This window comes from Xyrauchen texanus, chromosome 1 (genome assembly GCF_025860055.1).
Source record: "Xyrauchen texanus isolate HMW12.3.18 chromosome 1, RBS_HiC_50CHRs, whole genome shotgun sequence".
NCBI classification, from domain to species: Eukaryota; Metazoa; Chordata; class Actinopteri; order Cypriniformes; family Catostomidae; genus Xyrauchen; species Xyrauchen texanus.
In genome coordinates this window covers 29,677,142-29,702,435 of record NC_068276.1, presented here as the reverse complement: position 1 = coordinate 29,702,435, position 25,294 = coordinate 29,677,142, and the positions used below count along the sequence as shown (strand labels likewise).

General features: G+C 40.0%; 1 protein-coding gene across 1 annotated transcript in view; it reads left to right on the top strand.

The window, feature by feature from the left end:
• LOC127645289 (growth arrest-specific protein 2-like) overlaps positions 1-23,368 on the top strand; it is a 28,900-nt gene extending 5,532 nt beyond the window's left edge. Inside the window, exons 3-9 of the mRNA XM_052128861.1 lie at positions 415-556; positions 2,642-2,705; positions 2,794-2,971; positions 3,027-3,245; positions 3,878-3,985; positions 22,399-22,582; positions 23,310-23,368. Of these exons, the coding sequence (XP_051984821.1) occupies positions 415-556; positions 2,642-2,705; positions 2,794-2,971; positions 3,027-3,245; positions 3,878-3,985; positions 22,399-22,582; positions 23,310-23,368 (954 nt within the window). The remainder of the gene's footprint in view (positions 1-414; positions 557-2,641; positions 2,706-2,793; positions 2,972-3,026; positions 3,246-3,877; positions 3,986-22,398; positions 22,583-23,309) is intronic.
• Positions 23,369-25,294: the final 1,926 nt, after the last annotated feature.

Sequence of the window (25,294 nt, the reverse complement as noted above, 5' to 3'; positions counted from 1 at the left end):
TTAATTCAGTCATCATCACATGCCACCATTGTTGGGTTTTATTCACATTAACATCACATAAAAAATGCCACTTTGATGGACAGAAGCCATAAAAAGTCCCGACAAGAGTCTTCCTCACACTTCTAGCAATCTGTTAGCCTCTGTACTTACCTTTACCTTTGTGTCTGGATGTTGGCTGTACCACTATCTTCTCACTCAGCACATAGTGTAATAGCATATAGGGAATTAATAGCAGGGCTGAGAGAAACCTAGTTTCTCTAAGATTACTTATTCAAAGAAAATGATACATGGCTGTTGTATACAGAGACTGAAACTTGAGGGACCAGCTAATAGTTATTTTACAATACAAAATACTGTGTGAGCACATTACAAGCTGATCAGTGTTTTTTGGTTTGTTTCTTTTGTGCCCCACAGCATTTTATTCGCCGTGTAATTCACTGGCGGGCTGATGCAACCTCTGGGTCGTTCTTTGCCCGGGACAACACAGCTAACTTTCTATACTGGTGTCGTAAAATTGGGGTGGCACAGTCACATCTCTTTGAATCTGAAGATCTAGGTGCGTATATCTTGGTGATTAAGGTACATTCCTTTCTTTTGTCCCAGTAAAATATTTTTTAATATATATGTTTGTGAATAAGGATACTAGATTCTGGTTGACTTTGGATCCATGAATTTCCATGTGGGGACATATTACAGAAATCTGATCTGTTAATAACCATGGCATTTTCATTTAGGGTCTTTATATGTTTTATTTAACTTATATCTTATATCTTAGTTCTGATAAGACTGGTCTTACTATAAGATACAAAGTTTCTGTGATGCGGACCCTGATTCTTACATAAAAGCCTAAAGGTCCTTATAGGCAATACTTGATAGGCAAGACAGTGTTTCCTCTTATTGCAAAACATTCTTTGAAAATCTGTAATAACTGTGGACTCATATTCATCCAAAGATAGATCTGCATTCACTTTTCACAAGCTATAATGAGATCATTAAGTGACATGTCTAGTTGGAATGGATCCCTCGCTTCCTTTCTGTGTTTAGGCAGTATATGCAGTAGTCCTGTGGGACTATGGCCGAAAGATCTGCTGAATAGACCAGCAGTATCAATATTCGTGTTACTCTATGGTTCACTGCGTAACACCCTTGGCACCCACTGTCCATCACTGTATGATGAATAATGGAGAGAAAGAGTATAAAATAGAAACGAAAGGACAGTAGGTCAGAAAAAATGGGGGATGGAAAAATAGGGTCAAAGATAGAGAGTTGAATAGAATAATAGAGAAAGAGGCATGTATCTGTCAGCTATCACCAGCAGTCGGTAAAAAAATATAACTGGATTGGTTAAAGAAAGAAGGAGTGAAAGCCAGGATAGAATTTGAGAGGATAGATAAAATAATAAAGGGTTTAAGAGATAACCAGGCCAGTGTTTGATTACTGCTATAAAAGAAGCAAAACCCTTTTCTCTTGTGTTTTCAGCTCTTTTACAGGTCACATTACATGAAGATAGGGCTTATATAACTTGTGTGTTTGCCTTTGTGTGTGAGTCCTTAATGCTGACTTTTGTATGCAGACTAGATTGCATATGCCTGTCTGTTTCAAGGGTTTTCATTAATTTATCCAAATCTGTTACTATTGAGATTATTTATTTTAAAGCTCTTATGTACACAGAAATAACCCTTTTATTAGGAATTTTAATATAGACAACATTAATCATACAGTGTGTCTGCAGTATTTGGCTGTCATAATGTAGCTTTGCTGGCATTTGCCTTTTGTTTCTTTGTTTTAATAAGGATTTCCACCTTCAAAGCTTGTGAGAATGTCAAGAGAGACAGATTTATATGTACATCTTAATGATGCTTTAAGACAAAATTTAACAGTCTTTTTAGCAAATTAGTCCCTTTGTTTATTCCCATTTTTTTAAGCACATTTATGACATCAGTGTTGTCTTCACAAACACCACAAAGCTTATTTTGTGTCTGTGTTGCAAAGCCTCAAAAATTTGTTGGGAAGCTCAATCAAATATCTTTTGATTATCTGATGCTATCTGTACGACTTTTGTTGATTAAAGGCTTAAAATCCAGTCTTTAGTTGGATTCCTTGAAGAGATGCCCCCCAAAAAATGACAACTGTGTCATAATTTACTCTCCCTCGTGTTGTTCCAAACCCAAAAGACTCTATTTCTTCCATGGAACACAGAGATGTATAGGCAAAACGACAGTCAAAGTCATCATTCACTTTCGTTGTATTTAAAAAAGATGCAATGCATGTGAATGGTGACTGAGGCTTACATTCTGCCTAACATATGCTTTTGTTTTTCTACAGAAAAAAGAAAGTCATATGAGAACAACATGAGTGTGAGAATTTTCAACCCTAAGGGGATTCAGCAAGGTCTTAAAAGTGATGAGGATAAAAACCCAATATTTCTCTGTTTAACCATGCCTATTCTCTCTGCATTGCAATGCTCTTCAGCTGAATTGAGATATTTAACATCCATTTGCTTTTAGCATCTTTTATTGCATATGACAGTCAAAGCTCAATCTTGCACAGTGTAGATTATGTGTTTGTTACATGATGGTATTGAAATATAGTAAACCAGGATTGTACCTGAAAACAAGTTTATCTCAATGTGTTTCACCAGTTCTTCAGAAGCATCCCAGGGATGTGTGCTTGTGTCTCATGCAGCTAGGTAGAATCGTTTCAAGGTGGGTTCACTTGATCATTTGCAGTGCTTTGCTAACACATGTCACCATAATACTATTCAGTCTGAACTGACTGAACATTCTCCCGCAGGTATGGAGTTGAGCCTCCAGCACTGGTCACACTCGAAAGAGAAATTGAGAAAGAAGAAGATGAGTCTTTGTCACCATCCTTTTTTGCCTCACCTTTACCCTCTCCCTCCACTCTGCCTCTCTTTCTTCCTCCTGATCCAGACCCCCCTCCAATCTTAACACCATCTCCTCCCCCTTACATCCATTTCTCCTGCCACACCATCTACCTTGCCAACTCCATCCCCTCCTTTAGACCCCTATCCCTCTGCTCCTCTGGTCTCTACTCCTCCCCCAGAGTTAATTTCCCTGTCTCCCGCCTTCTCTGACTCAAACACCCAGTCAGAACCCCAGCCTACTTCACCCTCCACACCATCACCCATCAGCACACCCCTAAAATCCCCACCACCCACATCCACAAACTGCCTCACGAAGACCAATAGGAAAAAGAGCACTGGTAGCCCGTTGGATCAGATTGTGAGTGCTTTCCATCATATGTGCCATTCTAGATGTTTTTCTAGTGAATTAGTGATATATAAACTATAAACATAAAATATGTGAACTGCTCCATCATTTTGAGTCACTTTGACCCAAAATCACATTCTGAGATTTATGCTTAAGTAAAAAGAAAAGTTTTGGCTTTATAACCATATAGTTGTTATGTTTCTACTATATATTTCTAATGGAGATATAATCCATTTCAATTGCTTTCCTTTTTTCTGTAGTGCATAAAACCCAAAATGTGTTTCTGGGTCAAAGTGACTCGAAATTATGGAGCAGGAATGAATAGCCTATGAAGCCTGACCCTGAAGCATTTCCATCATCATTAATGGATCCTTCCAATAAGGATCTGATATTTTAGGACAATCATGTTAACTTTATTAACGTTAATTGTGTTAAAGTCAATATGAATGATGCACCACCCACTTTTGTTTTAAATTAGTTTAACAACTCGCAGGAAATTTTCCAGGGACAAAGATTTCACTTCCTTAAACAGATGAACAGTCCTTGAAATTGTCAATATACTGATAGTGTGGCATGAAAAAAAAAATCGCGAAAACATTGTTTTGGCCTATTTGTGTCAAGCATTATGTGCCCCTTTGTTTCAGGTCAGGCAGATATCAGAGGACCCACCATGCAAATGTCCAGTCAAGTTCAGCATTGAGAAGCAACCAAAAGGTCATTATCGTGTTGGAGACAAAGTCCTCTATGTCAGGGTATGTACTGTTTCTACACTGTAGACTGCCTTCTTTTCCCCAGAAATGAATGAAAATGTTATTTGATATATATTGTTGCCCGCCTGCTGTCTATCTTGTTTCCATTGACTTGGATTCCATTGAAGCTGCATATCCTTTCCTTGGAAGGATATGTAATGATATGTAAAATCATGTTCTTTTGTTTGTTCTAAGCATTAACGTGTCGACAAGCCCTGCTGTGCTTTTAGTTTTTCGTTAGAGGCACAAATATTAGTTTTGAACGTGAGAGAGCACGGTACTCATTCAAGGCAAAGCCTCATGGGAGCTGGTGTTGCCTGGCAACATGAAGAAAAGGTTCACACCTTTGAATAGGGAAAAGGGAGGTTCAGACTAACAAATATCCAGGATCAGACAAGTCTTACAAACAAAATAAAGAATTCTTGTCAAAGATGAAAAACCAAGCAGGCATACTGAAAATTCACAGAGGATTGAAGTCTTTAAAAAAAAAAAAAGCCTCTAAACCCAAAAGGGAATACCATAGTTAAATTATTCCCTGAATTACCACTTTGTGTCATTTGTGTCCTGTACAAACTCATTAAATGATTAACTAACATATCTGGATTCACTTTTGTAACACGCATTAGTTGTGTTTACTGTCAAATTAACCTGCATCAATAAATCAAGCTGATTTAGTGGTCACAGTTTATCCTTAAAACAGTTTAATGAGGGCTTCCCTTACTTATGTGGTTTTGACATTTATCCAGTACTTTCTACTAACTCGTTGGGTGTTGTAAAAACTGTCTAGACACAAAACAAACAAAACAGGCATTTAAAATGTGTCCATCAGGTGGAGGGGAGAGATCCTTTCTCTTATCTGAGACGATACTCTCTTTTGCTCAGTTGTTGACACACCGAGGTCATTGGAAGCTAAAAGAGTCAGACAGAGACGAATTTTGAAAAGTCAAACACTACATGGCTGAGTGCATAGTGTATTGTGTAAGTGCATAGTGTATACAGTAGTGCCTCATTTGGAACACATCTATACTAGTTAGATCAGACTCCTTGTATATGAGTGTAGAGTATATGTATATATGACACTATTTTTCCTCCATTTGTCAAACTTAATTGGATATCTGTCTATCTATCTATCTATCTATCTATCTATCTATCTATCTATCTATCTGTCTGTCTGTCTGTCTGTCTGTCTGTCTGTCTGTCTGTCTGTCTGTCGGTCTGTCGGTCTGTCGGTCTGTCTGTTGGTCTGTCATTTTGTCTGTCTGTGTCTAAAAAAAAGAAGCTTAATGTTATTTCCTGTTTATGCTGATTTTTCTCCTGTTGCATTTAATTTAATACACCATTGCGCTTCATGCAGTGAAGGATCTCTCTCTCTCTCTCTCTCTCTCTCTCTCTCTCTCTCTCTCTCTCTCTCTCTCTCTCTCTCTCTCTCTCTGTTTTTTGGACTATTTAAGACAAGTTTGTTAGATCTAGGTTGTTATAGACTCCAATGGGTTGAGTTTAAAGAGTCCAATACATAATGTTCTTCACCATTTTCAATTGGCAAATTCCAATTGAAAGTGATAATCCTTACGCCCTCACTCCTGAGGACAGAGCTGTTGATGTGGGCACTCTGAAGGGAGCTTGGCATTACTTTATGAATGTACCCATCGCTAACAGTCTTAGTGAAAAAAACAAAAAATCTTCTCTTACTTTCATTTGGAAGGACACTTCGAGTGGCGTCCCCTTCCCGTCGTGCTCTTCAAGGGTGCAAAAATGCTATTTGGAAAATGCCTATGACTACTTGACTATTTAGAATTGATGTACAGTATATTTAAAGGGGTAATGTCATGAGGAATCAAATTTTCCTTGATATTTTGACAAATAAGAGGTCTTTATTTAAAAAACATACTGTGAATTTCAGAACTCAAAACTTAATCCCCAATGCAAAAAAAAAAAAGTATTTATTGAAACCAAGCTGCCAAAATGCCTCGTTCTCTTCTTCCGTAAAATTGTGATGTCACAAAGGGTACTCATTAATTCATGACCGCCTCTACAGCAACAATATCTATACCTACTTTACATCATCGCACCCTTGGCCTCACCCACTGGGGCTCAGTTTGTACTGAGAGAGTGAGAGCGAGAGAGAGAGAGAGAGAGAGAGAAAGAGAGAGAGAGAGAGAGAGAGAGAGAGAGAGAGAGAGAGAGAGAGAGAGAGATTGCAGGACAAACAGGCCTAGTGTGGCCTACCTATTTGTGAACACTGCCCATCTGCGCTATTTTTAATTGTTGGTGTATGTAATCATGCACTAGATGGACGTATTTGACAGTTTTAATGTGTTTCCAGCGATATGCATTTCATTGCAGGATGATATTGGAAACTGGATGTCTGCATCTTCATTATTCTTTGGGCTATGTGTGTGCGTCATGTGGTTGTGTCTTCTGCATATTTCAGCATGGATTGCATAGTATGTCAACTCGTATCAGTGTGACTGCTTGTGAACCAGTCATAAAATGATTCAAGCTTTGCTAAGGAATTGTTGTTGAAGTATGGGGAAGTTAAAACACAAATCAAAAACATTAGTAATCAGTTCCATTCATGAACGTTTCAAATGCCATGACTGTTTGATAGTTTATGGTGCTGACACACTGTTTACACCGGGCGCCTCCACTGACGCGACGCAATGGCTAGAGGCTGTCTACACCTGCCACGTCGATATTCATTTTCTAAACCGCTTATTTGTGTTGTTGGAAATAGTAGTGACTGTGCATGCATTGCAATGTCTGTGTATTTAATCCCTCATGTTTGCCATTGTCTCTTGTCAAGTATTGTTAATGTAAGTTTGTTATTTTGTTCCAAGCCAAGTCTAGTTTCAGGTTTAAGTCAGGTTTATGTCAAGTGTATAGTCATGTCAAGTCAAGTCTTGTCAAGTTCATGTTTTTGTTAGTTCACTGGTATAGTTAGGGTTTTTGCATGCACACGTTTTGTAAATAAACTGCACTTGGGTTCCTACATCGTCTTCATCATCGTCATTGCCAGCATTGTTACGGAATACTTGACCACCAACCATGAACCCAGCAGTCCGACTCCTGCGCCTACGTCAGGGGAATCTATCCCTGGAGGAATATGTGGGGGACTTCTACTCTCTAGTAAATTAGGTGGACTTTAATGAGGTGGCCCTCAAAGACTGTTTCCGTTTTGGGCTGAATGAGCAGATTGGGCAGAAGTCTCTCAATTAGGACACCTAGTTTTGAGCCTCCCACAGCTCCACCTTCCACGACTTGGCCCCACGTCATGGCCGCCAAGACTGAGTTCCACATCATGGCCATCAAGGCTGAGTTCCATGTCATGTCACAGCAACGCCTCAGTCTGCTCCATGCCATGTCACAGCCGAGCCCCAGACTTCTCCATGCCATGTCACAGCCGATCCTCAGTCTGCTCCATGCCATGTCTAGATGAACATCAGTCTGCCCAATTCCATGTCACAGCCAAGCCTCAGTCTGCTCCATGTCATGTCACAGCCACACCTCAGCCTGCTCCATGCCATGTCACAGCCATGCCTCAGCCTGCTCCATGCCATGTCACAGCCACGCCTCAGACTGCTCCATGCCATGTCAGAGCCACGCCTCAGTCTGCTCCATGTCATGTCACAGCCATGCCTCAGCCTGCTCCATGCCATGTCAGAGCCACGCCTCAGCCTGCTCCATGCCATGTCAGAGCCACGCCTCAGCCTGCTCCATGCCATGTCACAGCCATGCCTCAGACTTCTCCATGCCACGTCACAGCCGAACCTCTGTCTGCTCCATGTAATGTCACAGCCGAATCTCAGTCTGCTACATGCCATGTCACAGATGAACATCAGTGTGCCCAATGCCATGTCACAGCCAAGCCTCAGTCTGCTCCATGTCATGTCATGTCATAGCCAAGCCCCACACTGCTCCATGCCATGTCATAAGCCAGCCTCTGCTCCGTGGTCCAGGCCCGCCTCTGCTCCACGGTGTTGGAGGTTTCCCTCCAGATTTGTCTTGTTGTCATTGGTTTATTGTCTTGTTAACTTGTTATCAGTTCTGTTATGCCATTGGTTCATGTTTCATTGTCTTATTAGTTCAGTCTTGTGATTGGCTTTCTTGTTATTATTTTACACAATGTCTGTGTATTTAAGCCCTCATGTTTGCCATTGTCTCTTGTCAAGTATTGTTAATGTAACTTTGTTGTTTTGTTCCAAGCCAAGCCAAGCCAAGCCAAGCCAAGTCAAGTCTAGTTTCAGTTAAGTCGGGTTTATTTCAAGTGTATAGTCATGTCAAGTCAAGTCTTGTAAAGTTCATGTTTTTGTTAGTTCACTGGTATAGTTAGGGCTTTTGCATAATCACGTTTTGTAAATAAACTGCACTTGGGTTCCTACATTGTCTTCATCATCATCACTGCCAGCATTGTTACAGCAATGTGTTGGATGCACGTTATCTGTAAACCCTTACATTTTATTTGATAAATGTTGTGGTCTTTGTTCATTCTATTCTGATTGAGTTTCAAATGTGGCTGAATTTGAGGGGCTGAACAATGTTTGCCAAACAGAACAGTGGGCATTTACAGTGAAGTGTAAAGGAGGAGCTGATGCCAAAACCGAGTGTTCAGACAGAGAGCCTGGTTGAATATTGAGACAGGTTGAAAAAATGATCTTAAATTACTAAATTCTGATTGTTTTAATGCAAAAAAAAAAAAAAAAAAAAAAATTTAAAAAGGAACATTTCATAACCTCTTTAACATTTCTATTAGGTATGATGTCTTGTATGTGATTTTAATGATTACTGATAGGTTAAAAGCTGAATAAACAAAACAAAAAATGTAGGGAAGTTGAAGGAAAGAGAAAAGAAGAATTATTCAATGCATTGGTCATTGATCAGTCATTAGCAGTGTGGCTATATACAGAGACTTGTAAAATAGTGACAGCCTTTCTTTTGTTGGCTCCACCCCTACCTTTTTGTGATTTTTCAATTTAGACAAATCCTTCAAGGCAACAGCATGTGTGACTAAGGAGAATAGCAGCCGCTTTCTATCAGAGACCCAATTAGCATGTAAGCAGTGAAAGAGAGAGAATGGCTGACTGTAGCACTCAAACCCAAGAGAAAGAGATGGCGAGCTTTTAATATCATTTCTCAATCTTCTTTTCAGTATGAGATTTTTGTTTTGACATCCCGAAATAAAATGAAAGAGAGGGTAGATCCATTTAGCATTAGATTTCTACAATGACTGAGCTGTATAGCAGAAGGGGCGAAGAAGACACAAATCAGTTGTTCATCTTGAAAGTAATGTGATGAGGGTTCACGCCATATCTGTCATTATTACTGAGGGTTGTTAATGGGATCATGAGAACATGCAATACATTTCTATTTAGATCTTACCTGAAAGAGCACTGCCATTATAATACAAGCTGATGAAAGCTGTTACAGAACTATTGCCTTCATCTGACAAAACATTGCGTAGTTCGTTGGTTTGTGTTTATCTTCATTTACAAACCCCACATTTATATGAATGTGGCTAACATGAGTTTTTCAATTTTATTACCTTCATTTGTGTATTTTTGCAATTTATGCTCCATAAGTTTATCTTGCTTCTTGATCTGCTCAGTCATTAAGAACATATGCACCATTCTTTGTTGTTACACAAAAGGCAGTCTAAGCGCAGGGGTGTGAAGCAATAGAGTATAAATACTTTTTGTACTATATTTATACTACTATTTGTATAAATACTAGTATTATACTTGAGTATTATTTTTTGGGTTTTGTACTTTACTTGAGTGTAATTTATACTCAATATTGTACTTTTACTTAATTACAATTCCCAAGAAATGTTTCCTTACAATTTTATTTTAAATTGAAAAGTACTCACTACATTTTTAAAGATAATTTTCTTTTGTCTTACTGGACTGAAGCCGCCTTTTCACTGCATCTGACAAATGACAAATGACAGACCACATCGGCTGTGTGGAATTTCAGATATGATTTGAGCTTTGGATACATTGAAAAATGTGTGCGGCTAGGCCGTATTTGGCCGGCCGACTGAATGTGATGAATTAATTCAAAACTATGACCAAGACGTTTGACATTTTTTAAATGTCTGCTACTTCTACAGTTAGGACAGTTAGTAAGTCAAAAATGATTGTTCATGTTGCAATTATATGTATATATATATACACTCATTTAAAGGATTATTAGGAACACCTGTTCAATTTCTCATTAATGCAATTATCTAATCAACCAATCACATGGCAGTTGCTTCAATGCATTTAGGGGTGTGGTCCTGGTCAAGACAATCTCCTGAACTCCAAACTGAATGTCAGAATGGGAAAGAAAGGTGATTTAAGCAATTTTGAGCATGGCATGGTTGTTGGTGCCAGACGGGCCAGTCTGAGTATTTCACAATCTGCTCAGTTACTGGGATTTTCACGCACAACCATTTCTAGGGTTTACAAAGAATGGTGTGAAAAGGGAAAAACATCCAGTATGCGGCAGTCCTGTGGCCGAAAATGCCTTGTTGATGCTAGTGGTCAGAGGAGAATGGGCCGACTGATTCAAGCTGATAGAAGAGCAACTTTGCCTGAAATACCCACTCGTTACAACCGAGGTATGCAGCAAAGCATTTGTGAAGCCACATCATGCACAACCTTGAGGCGGATGGGCTACAACAGCAGAAGACCCCACTGGGTACCACTCATCTCCACTACAAATAGGAAAAAGAGGCTACAATTTGCAAGAGCTCACCAAAATTGGACAGTGGAAGACTGGAAAAATGTTGCCTGGTCTGATGAGTCTCGATTTCTGTTGAGACATTCAGATGGTAGAGTCAGAATTTGGTGTAAACAGAATGAGAACATGGATCCATCATGCCTTGTTACCACTGTGCAGGCTGGTGGTGGTGGTGTAATGGTGTGGGGGATGTTTTGTTGGCATACTTTAGGCCCCTTAGTGCCAATTGGGCATCGTTTAAATGCCACGGCCTGCCTGAGCATTGTTTCTGACCATGTCCATCCCTTTATGGCCACCATGTACCCATCCTCTGATGGCTACTTCCAGCAGGATAATGCACCATGTCACAAAGCTTGAATCATTTCAAATTGGTTTCTTGAACATGACAATGAGTTCACTGTACTAAAATGGCCCCCACAGTCACCAGATCTGAACCCAATAGAGCATCTTTGGGATGGGGTGGAACGGGAGCTTCGTGCCCTGGATGTGCATCCCACAAATCTCCATCAACTGCAAGATGCTATCCTATCAATATGGGCCAACATTTCTAAAGAATGCTTTCAGCACCTTGTTGAATCAATGCCACGTAGAATTAAGGCAGTTCTGAAGGCGAAAGGGGGTCAAACACAGTATTAGTATGGTGTTCCTAATAATCCTTTAGGTGAGTGTATATATATAATGTGTATATATATATAAGAACATATATTTCTACTCTTGCCTTCATATTTTAATCATATGTATGAATTTCAACTCCCTATTTTCTGAATTTATATTGTTGTTAGGTAACTATTAATTATAATAATAATTATATAAATACAAATAATGGAATCTGAGTAAATATTAATTATGAATTTTATTGAATTCATCCATATGCTCAACAGCAAGGTTTGGTAGCAAAGCTCAGAAAACAGTTCACAAAACCAACAACATTACTAACTTTCTTCAAAGATTATTTAGAAACTTTCTCTATATCTCAAGGGGCTGGGTGCTTTGACATCGCAATTCAATAGTGCCTCCTCCACTGGCAACGTTTTTGCAAAATAAAATTATGTGGTTCATTACAAGTATTAGGGCAGTTCCGAATTGAAATATCCACTGTGTGGTGCTAAAAGCTAGTGAAATGTTCTTCCAAACCGAATGTTAATGTTCTATCGAGATATAAATCAACAAAACTTACTTCTCTAGCTTAAATCTTAAATCTAAACCTAACCGATAGTGTGAGATGAAAAATACAATTGCATCCTTTTGTGGTGCTTCTATGACACTTTCAGGACTCGTACCCCGGTCCTTTGTATCGAATATGCAATTTGCAATTTGATCACACTTAATAAAGCTTGTAAATGTAGTTGGTTATGTAATTATACTTTAAAATTAGTCATATTCTATCCACCTTTTTCCAGAACACAGATGTGTTCCACGATTCAACTGTTTTCACTCACATCGGCATATATCTTTAGCGGTAATGTAATGTTTAAGATATTACATTTGTAAAAAACATGTGGCTGTATAGTGCTGATACTTCACAGAGTCGAGTGTGTAGATGTCATGAAGTGATGGTCCGAGGTTAGTTATGTTAATATCATTAGCTACTTTGAGTTGTCAGCCAACAACAGCACAAGTTAATTTTTACTCCAGAAAATCTTAAATGGTTGTTGTTCTTTATCTAAATCGCTGGTTTCGGTTAGTTTTACATTGCGTCTCGAGGCCAGAAACAGAAAACGTCTAGGTTACTGTTGTAACCCCATTCCCTGATGGAGGGAACGAGACTTTGTGTTGATGCAGTGACACTAGGGGTCGCCTTTAGGAGCCCCAAACACCTCTGATGTTTGAGAAAAGGCCAATGAAAATTGGTGAGTGGAATTTGCATGCTACTCCCCCAGACATAGGGGTATCAAAGGAGCTGGTGTGCACCCACTCATTCAGGTGTATGCTGAGGAGCCGAGACAGGGTCCCGGCGATCACAGCGGGTAGTTCAGTGTTGTGGCAGGAGGGACAAAAAGTCTCGTTCCCTCCATCAGAGAACGGGGGTTACAAACGTCAGTAACCTAGACGTTTTCTGTTTCTGTCACTCACTCGACGTTGTGTCAATGTCGACGTTGATACGAAACGCCACAACAAGCTGAACTGTGTTATGTGGATTGGTGGTGTACGCTGTATACCAAATAACAAGTGCACCGGCCCCATCTTACATTCCCAATGTCCCGTGCACGTTGTATGCACCCCCACCGAAAGCATAAAAGGGGGGGTTAGACTTGCCCACAATGGGAACAGGCCGCACAAGCTGGTTCTGAATTATCTATTCTTCTCCCGGAGGAAGAACACGCTTGATTCCAGCTGGGGCCAAAACGTATTCACATCAGGGTAGGTGTCCTTGGAAAAAGACACTGCGGAGACCACACCCTGCTTGAAGGTAATTGAGGTAATTGTGTGGAAATACGTCACATTTGCTTACCGATTCTTTATCGGCAGTATCGCATGTGTAGGACGTCCCCGTGGTAGGTCCTACCCAGAGGGGACAGAACCCTACAAACATGGTGACTGGTAGTAGAGGGGACTCTGCCCAAGGGGAGACACAGGTCTACCATTAGTGAGACTGTACCATGTAAGATTACATCATATGGGATTACCGACACGGAACCAATGCATATGGAGCACCTATTCCAGTACAAGGGCTGACCTGAACAGGGCATACTGAAACAAGTCCTGGGCCTGTTCGGTTTTCTGCCGAATCTGTATTCCATATGTGCTGAGGGAGTAATCCAGGGTTCACCGATCCCGAGAACTCACGTGGATGAAAGAGTGCACGTCTTCCCCTCGGAAGGGGAAAGGTGCTTGTGTGCCAGCAGTACACCCGGCCAGCTGCCAGCATTCTTACCTGTTTGTACCTACCAACACACGGGACAAAACTGGCTCAACCCGGAGATTATACAATGTCCCGCAGGTATTGGGTGTTTCCCAGCCCGCTGCCCAACAGATGTCTGTTAAAGAGGTGCCGTTGGCCAAGGCCAAGGAGGAGGCTACACTCCTTAAACTATAGTGCGTTCGTAGTCCCAAAAGGGACAGCGAACCTTGGGCCTAGTATGCCAATGTGATGGCATCCACAATCCAGTGGGCAGTCCTCTGTTTGGAGACAGCATTCCCCTTTTGCTGTCCCCCGAAACAGACAAAGAGCTGCTCGGAGAGTCTAAAGCCCTCTGTGTGGTCCAAATAGATATGCAAAGCGCATACCAGACACAGCAACGCCAAGGCTGGATCTGCCTTCATCCCGGGGCTGCACTTGCAGGTTCACAACCTGACGTCTCACGTTTACGTGAGAGTACAGGCCACTCTAGGCACATATCACTGACAGAGAATGCTTGCAGGTCCCCAACACTCTTGATGTAGGACCGTCTTCAAAGAGAGGGCTTTCAGCTCAACTGACTCTAAGGGCTCGAAAGGGGATCCCTGTAGGCCCAGCAGTGAGGTGCCATGAGGGAACGAGGTGCGGCCTAGGAGGATTCAACCTCCTGGTGCCTCTAAGGAACCTGATGATCAGGTTGTGCTTCCCTAAATACTTACCATACACTGCATCGTGGTGTGCCGCTATAGCGGCTATATACACCTTCGAGGAGGAGGGGGACTGCCACCCTTCCAACCTCTCCTACAGGAAGGAAAGCACCAATCAGACTGCACAAGTCTGTGGGTCTTCACCTCGGGAAGAACACCAATTCATGAACAGGTACCATTTCAAGGCATATAGTCACCTGGTAGAGGATGCCCTGGGCTGAGTGATAGTGTCTACCACCGTGGGTGGTAGGCCACTCAGATCTTCTGCGTCACATTCAAGGGCAAGATATGGAGGTTCCATAGGTCTGGTCTGGAGTTCTGAGATCAAAGCCTGGGTGGGCCAGTAGGGAGCTACCTACAGGACCTGTATCTCGTCCTCCCTGACCTTGGACAACTTCTGTGTAAGTAGGCTTACTGGGGGAGGCGCATATTTGCACAGGCTCCGGGGCCAGCTGTGTTCCAGTGCGTCCGTGCAGAGGGGTGCCTCGGTCAGGGAATACACAGCGGGCAATGGGAGGATTTCCAGGAGGCAAACAGGTCTACCTGTGCCTCACCAAATCGACTCCAAATCAGCCGGACCACCTGGGAGTGGAGCCTCCATCCTCCTCCTAAGCTCCGAATGAGAGGTCGAACCTGCTCTGAGGTGGGCCACTTGACTCATCTCAGATCTTAACAGGGGCACACAAGCTTGCTGGGGAATGGGAGGTCCGTAGGTATTCACCCAGTGAGTTACTTCCATTGAAGTCCCCCAATCGCCCCCTGTGCTAAATGTCACGGTCTTGTGCCCACAGGCAGAAGAACCGGGGCGGGGAGCGGCCGGAGTGGCATTCCCTCTGAGAAGGGATACTGCGATCGCAAAGTGGCCATGGTCATGCTCTTGTAGTGTGGGCATGAACCTTCCACAAACGCTGTCTCAGGCAGCAATTGCGACCTTCAGAAGTGGAGAGATAACGTCCACAACCAGGAACTGCACATAACCGGAAAGTGCCCACTCTTTTAGAGAATATATACTCTTTTAGGGAGAAATATACTGTTTTAGTGCTCAACACGTGCTGTCGAAGCGCCCAGGGGCATTCTCCGCACTTATCTGTGCTAGAGGGGAAACCGCTGTGATGCATTGTGAAATCCAACAGCCACGGTGGTCGCTTGATTTCTACAGAGACGAATGGATTGGCAGTGGAATATATCAACACTGCTCGGTCTGAATGATTGGTTGCACACCAGCTCCTTTTATACGGGTAAGTCTGCATGCAAATTCCACTCGCCAATTTTCATTGCCATTTTCTCAAATATCAGAGTTGTTTGGGGCTCCCAAGGGCGACCCCTAGTGTCAGATAGGGAACAGGCAATTAGAATAATCATGGCACCGCCCAGTGGTTGTTCAGGAAAGGTGGATAGTAAAATTGTTTAGATCTCATAAGATAGCAATGTGTGAGGAACAAAGCAAAAGTGTTTATGAACTGATAATCTGCTGTTTTACTCATGATTTAAGTGAAAGGGTTAAAGTTGCTGTAGTGTCAATTCCACCAGGAAATTATTATACACCAGGTTATGTATAACAGGCCACATAAAAATTATTTTGCAAAAATGTAGTTATTGTAACATGATTCTTTGACTAGGTTGCGAATCCCACAAGGGGAGAAATATAACAGACCAATTGAATTTAACAACATCCTCTCTCACACAATCTTCTCTCTTGAGTTCATTCTAGCTAGGAAAAAATATTATTTTACTTATTTAATACTTAAGTACAATTTAATGTGAATCATTTTTTACTTTCACTTAATTGTGTTTTTGGCTAGATACTTGGACTTTTAATTGAGTACTTTTTACACCCCTTTCATATCCACATCGAGGTTGGCTGCAGAGACAGAAGCAGACGGCAAAACACAAACACACTGGCCCTGTTGTTTATGTCTCTATAGCTGTTTGATGTGTTCTTTAAATAGCGTTTCCTGTGTCTGAGGAATACAAGCTTTTTTCAGGTGGGAAATCACACAGAACTGTCTTTGCTGTCTCAACCATTTCTTCCACCGTACTTCAATGGCAGCTGGTGCTTTTCAAAAGTGTGGGAGCACAGACTTACAGTACTGTTTCTGGTGTTCAAACTACTACTTAAGCAGTGACATTTCTTAAGTCATGTCATGCATTTGTTTTATTTTGTATTTTCCGTGAAATTCAATTATAATGTTAGTAAAGTTTATTGCACAAAACATATCCATAATATAGCATTACATGACCTTTTTCCACCCGTTCTTTGGCTCTCTGTCTGAAATGCTTTGATTTTATTTTCCCTTTAAGACTTCAATATGCACAATTATGATTGGCTAAAATCTTTGCAGAGAAAACACCCCCACCATAACACATGCTAAACTGCAGAAGAATGAAAACTTGAAAATGTGGAAGCGAATGTTTTGCCGGTCGACTGGGAGGAGAAGATCCCCTTGACTGTTTAGCTGCTTATATATGGGACAATGGGCATCCTGACTCATTAATTTAGGCAAAAATAAGAGACGTCTTTGCTAATATAAGAGAGTTGAGACAGTTGGCAAGCCTAGGGTATACTACATCTTTGTCTATCATTGCATACTCTGCAAAGCTTTCTTCTTACATAATAAATAATCTCCAATTAATTTTTTTAAGAAATTATGTATTTCTTTGGTAAGCAACCATGTAATAAGCACAGTCCACTCAGCATTGCACCATGGATTATTTTATCTTATTTCCTACATATCAAACAAACACATTACTGTCATGTTCAATATTGTTAGCACTGCTGCATCTTTTTAATATAAGTTTCTTAGCAAAGCCTAAATCATAACAGTTTTCAAAAGAATCCTTCTAGAAATGTTCTGAACAAAAGTATAATTGTTTGGCACACTGGAGAGTGCGTTTTGAGTCCTGAAACGTACATTATGTTTTTATCGTAAAATATCTGACATATCAAAATGTCAAGGAAAATATGATTCATCATGACATGAGCCCTTTGACAAGAATAATTAAATAAGGTCAAAACTAACAAAATATCTGATTGTGAAAGCTGAAATAAATGTGTTACATCCGCTTGCCAACAAATGGGTGTGTTTCAATTACTTCAAGTCTCCAAACACTCTCAGCGGAGCTTAAATTTCAAATGCTGTCAGTCACAAACAACAGCATTTTAACTACATAGGTAAAGTTTGTCAAGACAAATTTTGATGTTGGCTTGACAAAACCTGGCCTGAAAATAGATCCCATTACATTTACATTTATGCATTTGGCAGACGCTTTTATCCAAAGGAACTTACAGTGCATTTATTACAGGGACAATCCCCCCAGAGCAACCTGTATTTAAGTGCCTTGCTCAAGGACACAATGGTGGTGGCTGTGGAGATCGAACCAGCAACCTTCTGATTAAGTTATGTGCTTTAGCCCACTACTCCGCCACCACCACCACTCCATTATAATCAATGAAGCTGTCTACAATGGAAGCACCCGCTGTGGTGCGTTGCTCTGACAGTAGATGGATGTCTTGTTCTATTTTGCACTGCAGGTGCTGGTGCTAGTGCTGGCACTCTGTCAAGCCAGCATAATTACTGGCAGTTTGTTGCTAAGTTCCGTCCATTTGAGAGCTTGAGCAATCATCATATAGAGAAGATGAACATTGATCTTTTCTCCCCTGAAATCTAATCAGAGACTGTTTAGCCAGAGATGGAGCACTTTCATAAAAATTAATTGGAGACATCGGAACACCATATGGCAGATGTAGAAAAGGAAGTCCTGCCTTACAGGTAAAAGAGCCAATCACCATTTAAATAAGGACGTAATTTAATTTGAGAATGTGCATGCATATTAGCCGAAGCAGCCAAAAAAAATATAAATTTTTCCCCTTCATCTGAGCTAAAGAAAAATAATACAATTTCTATAAGGAAGACTCGCAGACTTGAGTGAAATTTAAGATTACATTTATTTGATGAATATAAACAGAAAAAACAGAAATGTAATGCCTCTCTTTGGCGTAGGCACCATCTGGCGGTCCGAAGAAGTTATGCTCGGAACCATCATATCATGCTGGAGATAGGAGACAGGGGCGAGGAGATTACCCCCAGTGCAGGATGGGACTCAACTGGTGGCAGTGGGGTGGTGGAGGTTGCCTTGTTAGCACACAGAAACAGCAATGTGATAGATTGTGTGCTGTATGCTGCTTGTATCCATAGAAAATAAAAAATGTTTTCCATAGACTAATTGATTTTTAACAATAAGTTATAAACCTATAAAGACAGACATTCTTTGAGTTGTTAGTCTGTGGTATATGCTTCTGTTGAAGCCATCCATCTGTGTTATTTCAATGTAATTGTTTAAAAATCACATTTAATAGTGGAATTCCTGGTCAACAACTACACTACCCATGGTACAGCAGGGAAAGATCCACCAATCAGAGAATCATGGCCAAGAAAGCCCACGAAATCAGACCGGAAGCGACCACCCAATTCAATGACACATTCAGAATGATGCAAATAAGTCTGTCTTCCTGCACTTATAAATTTGTGTATATCGGAATATTTTGCAATAAAGATAAACTATATTGTTTCTAGACTTATAATCAACAACCGATTTTTAAACAAACTTAATAGTTTTATATATTTCCATAGTTTTACATTCGATCATGTCATTTGTAGTGCTTCATGGGATTGTATTTCGTGCCCTCATGAAAGACGGTAAGTACACAGACTTTTTTGTTTTTGGATTTTCAAACACTTTTTTGCCTTAAATAAAGTCTGTTATATTGCGATTTACCTCGGAGCTGGTTGGTTTAGTTCACGCTTACAACTCTTTAATGAAGGGCTTTATGAAATGTCTATGGAAGAAATGAATGGGAAAAATACTTCTGGAACCAAGGTGCTGAAAAAGAGGGCGGGGCTCTGTTGTGCTCTATAGCCACCCGAGAGACTTCCCAAGATGGCCATCAAGTGGTCTGACTTACGTGATGGAAGAAAGGTTCCTCAGGTTGTTCCTGGAAGGGTACATGTTTAGGATTAGGGTGGGGCGTAGTTAGGCCATCTGCTGCCTAACAGGAACAAACAGAGGCCCCTTTTTACAATGGGCTCTGACGTGCCGTGAACGTGCCATGCGTCCTTTGAGTATAGTGACATATTTATGTAGAAAAAGCAGAGTTCCTTGATGTTCTGATATGATATTTAACACTTCTATTCATGCAAAGAGTGAAATGCAATTTATATAGATTACCTGTACTATACATTAACAAAACTCGTTTAAGAGGATTACTAAATTTAAGAGGAAGCCACACTTCCTGTATAGTCTTAAAGCAATGTCCACTTACTTACACGTCATACTTCACTAATATAAATAGATGTATGCATTTTTCTTGCCTATTTGAGCAACAGCAGTATCTAGAACAGGCATGGACAAACTATGGCTGGTGGGCCAGATTTGGCACCCCACATGGTTTAATCTGGTCTGCTTATTTATCCTGGAAACATTTTTTTCATTTGATATTTGAGTTTTCATGCATTGGGACCCAATGCACATCCACAAGCTTTTAACACGCTCAGGATTGCCAGATAAGAGATGCAAACCTCCAATCCAAGCTTTATACTTTGCACAAATTGGACATTTTTTGCCCAAAATGAATCTAGACTAGAGAATGTGTTCTTAATCAAGCCCAGTTCAAATGAGGCAGGTAGGCCTACTATTTCAGAAGGATACAGAGGCTGCCATCTAGTGGTAATGTGTTTAAAAGCAACAGCAAGGCCACTCTCTTCCACATAAATATTTCAGTAGAGGACAAACAGAGACTCAAATCAATCCTGCTGTCATCAGGGATGTAATAGAGAATGGGGAGAGAGGTGAGGAGAGGATTATTTTGAAGGGAAATAAGATGGAATGTGTTTGGAATTTGCACTCATATACATCAAGCCTGCTATTGTTTATATAGGAGCATATTGCCCTGTCAGAGTTCCACTCCATTATTTCGTCAATGTCTTGTTGTGATTCTCTCCAAGAAAACATATATTCTCATTCTATCACCACCAACTGCCAACTGTTTTATTTGTGCATAGGTCAGCAGCTCTGAAACTTGACTGACAAGCAGGGTATCCTTAAACAGGCTACCCCCTCAATCATGGTTCTCTAGTGTATTTGTTAATTCTAGCTCACCCTCACTGTCAGCAGTGACATTTTAATCTGCTTGGAAACAGCTGAGACTGATCAAGCTGCATTGTAATTAGAAATTCCTGGCAAATATGTGCCTGGTGTGTGTATGAATCCCTCTATTAGGGTGCATCAAGCTAAAAGGGTTTGGAGGGGTGGGAGGGGCAAAACAGATAAATCTGGTTGTATTACCAGCAGCTTAACAGCTTTGTAATGAGAGGGTCAGTACTGATAAGGTGGAGGGGAGGAGGGAATAAATGACTGACAGGGCCTCAGGGGAGAGAGACATTTCTCTAGAGACATGACCCCTCCTGTGCTCTCTTACTTTCTCAATTTCAATACATTTCTATTTTGTGTTTCTTGGATTGTATTTGCCTGGTAGCTGTTGCCATGGCAGCAAGGGAGATTTACACCACTCTAGTGGGTTTTGGAGTTCAAAGCATCGTGTGTGTGTGTTGGTCCCTGCACTGGTGCTCAGCTGGTGCTATGAGGTAGTGTTTCATTAGGCTTAATGAGATTTTAACAGCACAGTCTCTATCTCTCTCTCTCTCTGACTGATATAATTTTTCTTTCTTTGGATCTGCTGCATATTAGATGTAGTCTTTGAATATTTTATGAAGGAGGAGGGGAATCTTAGGGAGAAAAACACACACACACACACACAATTTTCATGAATTTTTCCACAGATATTCCCAAGCAGACAGAGGTTTCGTATGTAATTAGAAATGTACAGTACAATAAGATGGATAAAATGCACCAGAAAAGAAATCTGTTAATTATAATTTGTGTAAAAATAAGCGATATAAAAAAAACGTTGAGCTACTAATCAGAGACCCACCCAAGCATTGATATTGATGTTTTTTTTTTTTTTTTTATGTAATTTGAAAAGTATATGAAAAAGACTTTATTTTAATCAGTAAAGGTGATCTCATGAAAAGTCTCATGGACAGAAATGTGACTTTTTTTAAACCATTAGGACTATTGATATTGATTATTGTGGTGATGTGGGCGTGGCCAAGAAACATCTTTGGAGAGCAAGGGTGGGAGAGGAAGAGTGGTAAGGATTGACACCTGTGGGAAATCACCTCTAACAGCTGTTTTGTATTGTAGTGAGACCTGGAGGAGGGGGTAGAAGGGCAGTCCAAACTACCTGAGGAGAGAGATAAGGACACACAAAACTGTGTGTGTGTGTGTGTGTGTGTGTGTGTGTGTGTGTGTGTGTGTGTGTGTGTGTGTGTGACCGAGTGCATATATTGTGCTGAAAAGTAAGCCCATTTAGGTGTTTATACTGAAAAGAATTGTTAAATAAAAGACTTATATTGGACATTTACCCAGCTCTCGCTTTCACCTTTCACCAGAGAACCGTCACAATTGTATATACAGTATGCTAGTATAATCAAAATGCTTAAAAATACCCATCTGTATGTAATGTAGTATATTTAATTTACCATGAAAACCATTTTTGGATGACAGAATGGCACAGAATACAGCTGAAAATCATTTGGAATAGTTTATATATGATTTACTGAATAGGTTCCTTTGTGTGAATGTGAAAAAAGTTTGACCACTAATGTCCAGTGTTGCATTTTTGCCATGCTCAAATAAAAACATTTAAATAAAAAAAAAAAGTTAATATTTTTAGGAAATGTAAAACTCATTACATCAGTAGCAGGATGGGAAGTAAGAAAACAATATTAGCAAAAGTGTATTTTTAACAAAAATAACAACAACAAAACAAAAATCACAAAAATCAATTTTGTCAACTAGCATTGCTTTCCTTTTTGTGTGACTTCAGCAGTTAACACTTTAAGATTAAGATTTTTTCCCTGCCAAAACTGCTGTTGTGATACAGTGTGTCACCTATTGTTATTTGTAGTTTTACCTGTATTTAATTAATATTATTTATTTAATTGCTTTAAGCAATTGTTGAATCTGCAGGTTCTCTGTCAGTTAAAGTCATAATCCTTGTGCATTCTTTTCTCTCGCACTTTCTTTTCCAGATGTTAAATGATAAGCATGCCATGGTGCGAGTTGGTGGTGGATGGGAAACCTTTGGTACGTACTTGTTAAAGCATGACCCATGCAGGATGACTGTGATCACCCCGCCTGGAACTAAAAGCTGCAAGTCTAATGGAAAGTCCCCGGTCAAGAGAGAGCTGTCACGGGACAGTTATCTGGTAGTAGGTACTCACTCCCGCTTTAAGCAGTAAATCTTTAAGTTCTGATAAGCAAGAGTGACTCAGTAACTGTGTCTCTGTTAAATCAAGAGTAGACAGAAACAATTTTGAAGCAGCCCTGGTGGCTTTTTAATCTTTTAATTCATCTTTCCTTTAGTGTTTTTTTTTTTTAGTAGAGAGCAGGGAGGAAAAGGAATATTACATGTTCAGCAGATTGTCCTTAATGATTATGGATATTTTAATAAAAATCTCTCCTTTTATTTACAAATGTTAAGAATATGTCCACCTCTCTGTCCCTTTCTTATGTGAAATTAAAAAACATAAAGGGCAGGATCTCTCATATCAAATAATTTACTAGGAAGATTAATTTCTTTTATCTCTTTTTATTTTATTGTAACATTTAATTCTGATTTATGGATGCCATGTGCTGGCTGTTTGAATTTATAGAGACACAAATGTCAGGTCTCTTAGGATCTATTCTACTGTAAATGGAGTTTGAATATGTTCCACAATCATCCTCTAGGCGGCACCCTGTATCAAATTATGAACTGCAATAAAATTGTTCTTTGTAGAAGATTGTCTAGAGGGCTGAAGACATAATATATAGTGTGTAAAAAAGTACCCTGTCTACTCCATATTCTCCCCTTCATGTGCAAGTTTCTCAGTTTTTGAAAACTCAGGATTAGTAAAGACACCAGTAAATAATTTCTTTATGGACGTCACTTTGTTTACAGGGGCATTGCAATGCAGGAATAGAAAACAGCCTTCCCCAAACCATTGCCACAATGTTTGAATCTCATGATTATCTAGAATATTATTGTATGTTGTAGCATTAAGAAGCGTCTTCAATGGAATTATTGCAATAGTCAAACTTGGAAGGGGGTGTACCCATACTTTTGGCCATCTAGTGTAGCTGGCATGTACTTTACATAGCAAGCCACATTCAGACCTGGTGGCTCTATTAAAAATATTTTGATCTTATTAGTTACAAGTTCAGTGACCCAAGAGAAACCCAAGTAGTGCTTTTTGTAGGTGTGCATTATCAAAGCTATCACATATAACCATCACATTCCAAAAATATGTTTTACCTTAGCAAAATAAATAAAATAATACAATGTAAATAAATAGTATATCATCATGAAATGCTAATAACCTTTTATTTCTTAAATAAAAGTAATTGTAAAAAATAGACACAAATCTAAATACACTGAAATGAATCAATATGACAGCATGCGAGGCAATGACACCTGCTTTTTTTCCAACTCCAATTATGAAATGATTCAGTAAAACGGTTCACACCCAAAACATAAATAAATAAACAAATAAAAAGTGCTGCTACTTCAACTGCCAAAGAAAATGGCAGCTTTTATACAAATCTCGTATCCCCTCCAAAAATGACAAAACACCTGGAGTGGCTTATATTTGTTTAAAAAGCTTCTTTTTTTTTTTTTAACACATTGGTCTTGTGCGCTCTTTTGGATTCAATCCAAAACATATGCATTGTTAGATTCTTAAGATAAATGTTTGGAAAGTGTCAGTTATTCTGTGCTGCTTGGTATTCTGTCAATAATTAATTTGAGATCACACTCCATACAACACTTACCATATACCTGAAGGTTTTTTTCTATGACTGAAATAATTCCACTTGGTCACATTGCTCACAAGCAACATATAGACACACAATATCTGTGCCAGTCAGCTAAACAGTTATTCCTTAATGCACTGTAGCACTCAGTTTATCATCGGATGACACCAAATGCACACCTCACGAGCATTCCTCCAAATATGCACTTAGAATACTACCATGGTATTTGTGTTCCTAAATGTCTCATCATAACTATTGCATTTACTATTTCCCCACCGTGAACATCAGCACATTGTGCTCAAACATTTGTCTGTCTTCTGTGGAGGTATATAAATGTATATTTATTTACCTCCACAGAAGACAGACAAATGTATATTTGATAAATGTATATCTATAAATGAGGTTATAAATGTTAATTTTGTAAGGACGTGTGAGGCATTGTTAAATGATTACGGTTACTGTGCTTTTCAGTCACATCCTCAATAAATAATATCCACTGGTGAAAGTAGAATCAATCTGAATTATAAATAACTATGTAAAGAGACACACTCACCTTTACAATAGACCTTACTAGATTTTGCTAGATTAAAGCCTCCAGGCCTGTTAGGGTTGTTTAAAATATTGCTTGGTTATTTCATTACTTGTTCATCTAAGTACAAAAATACATGATGTAAACATAGTAGCCTTTACTAATGTGTGCAGCCAGAGCTTTCAGTTTATCTTGAATATCGACTTGGTTACTAACGTAACCTCGGTTCCCTGAGAGGAGGGAACGAGTATTGCGTAAGTAGCTTACGCTATGGGAAAACTCAGTTTCTCGAGAAATATTGAAGTCTTTATGTAAAACGCATTGCAGCTGCACAGCAGACAGCAATGAGCGAGGCAGCTCGGTCATTGGCTGTGCTGCGGCAACTTGCTCGAACCAATGACGGGCGACTCTGAACGCGCGACCAATGAGCACGCGCTCAGCCGCAGCTCAGAGCCCGCCAAGATTAGCGTGGCTAAGGCTATATATTAGGCGCCCCGTCATGAGAGTTCTTTAGGTTCAATCGACTGAAGCGAACTGACCAAGCACAAGCACGGCAGCTTACGCAATACTCGTTCCCTCCTCTCAGGGAACCGAGGTTACGTTAG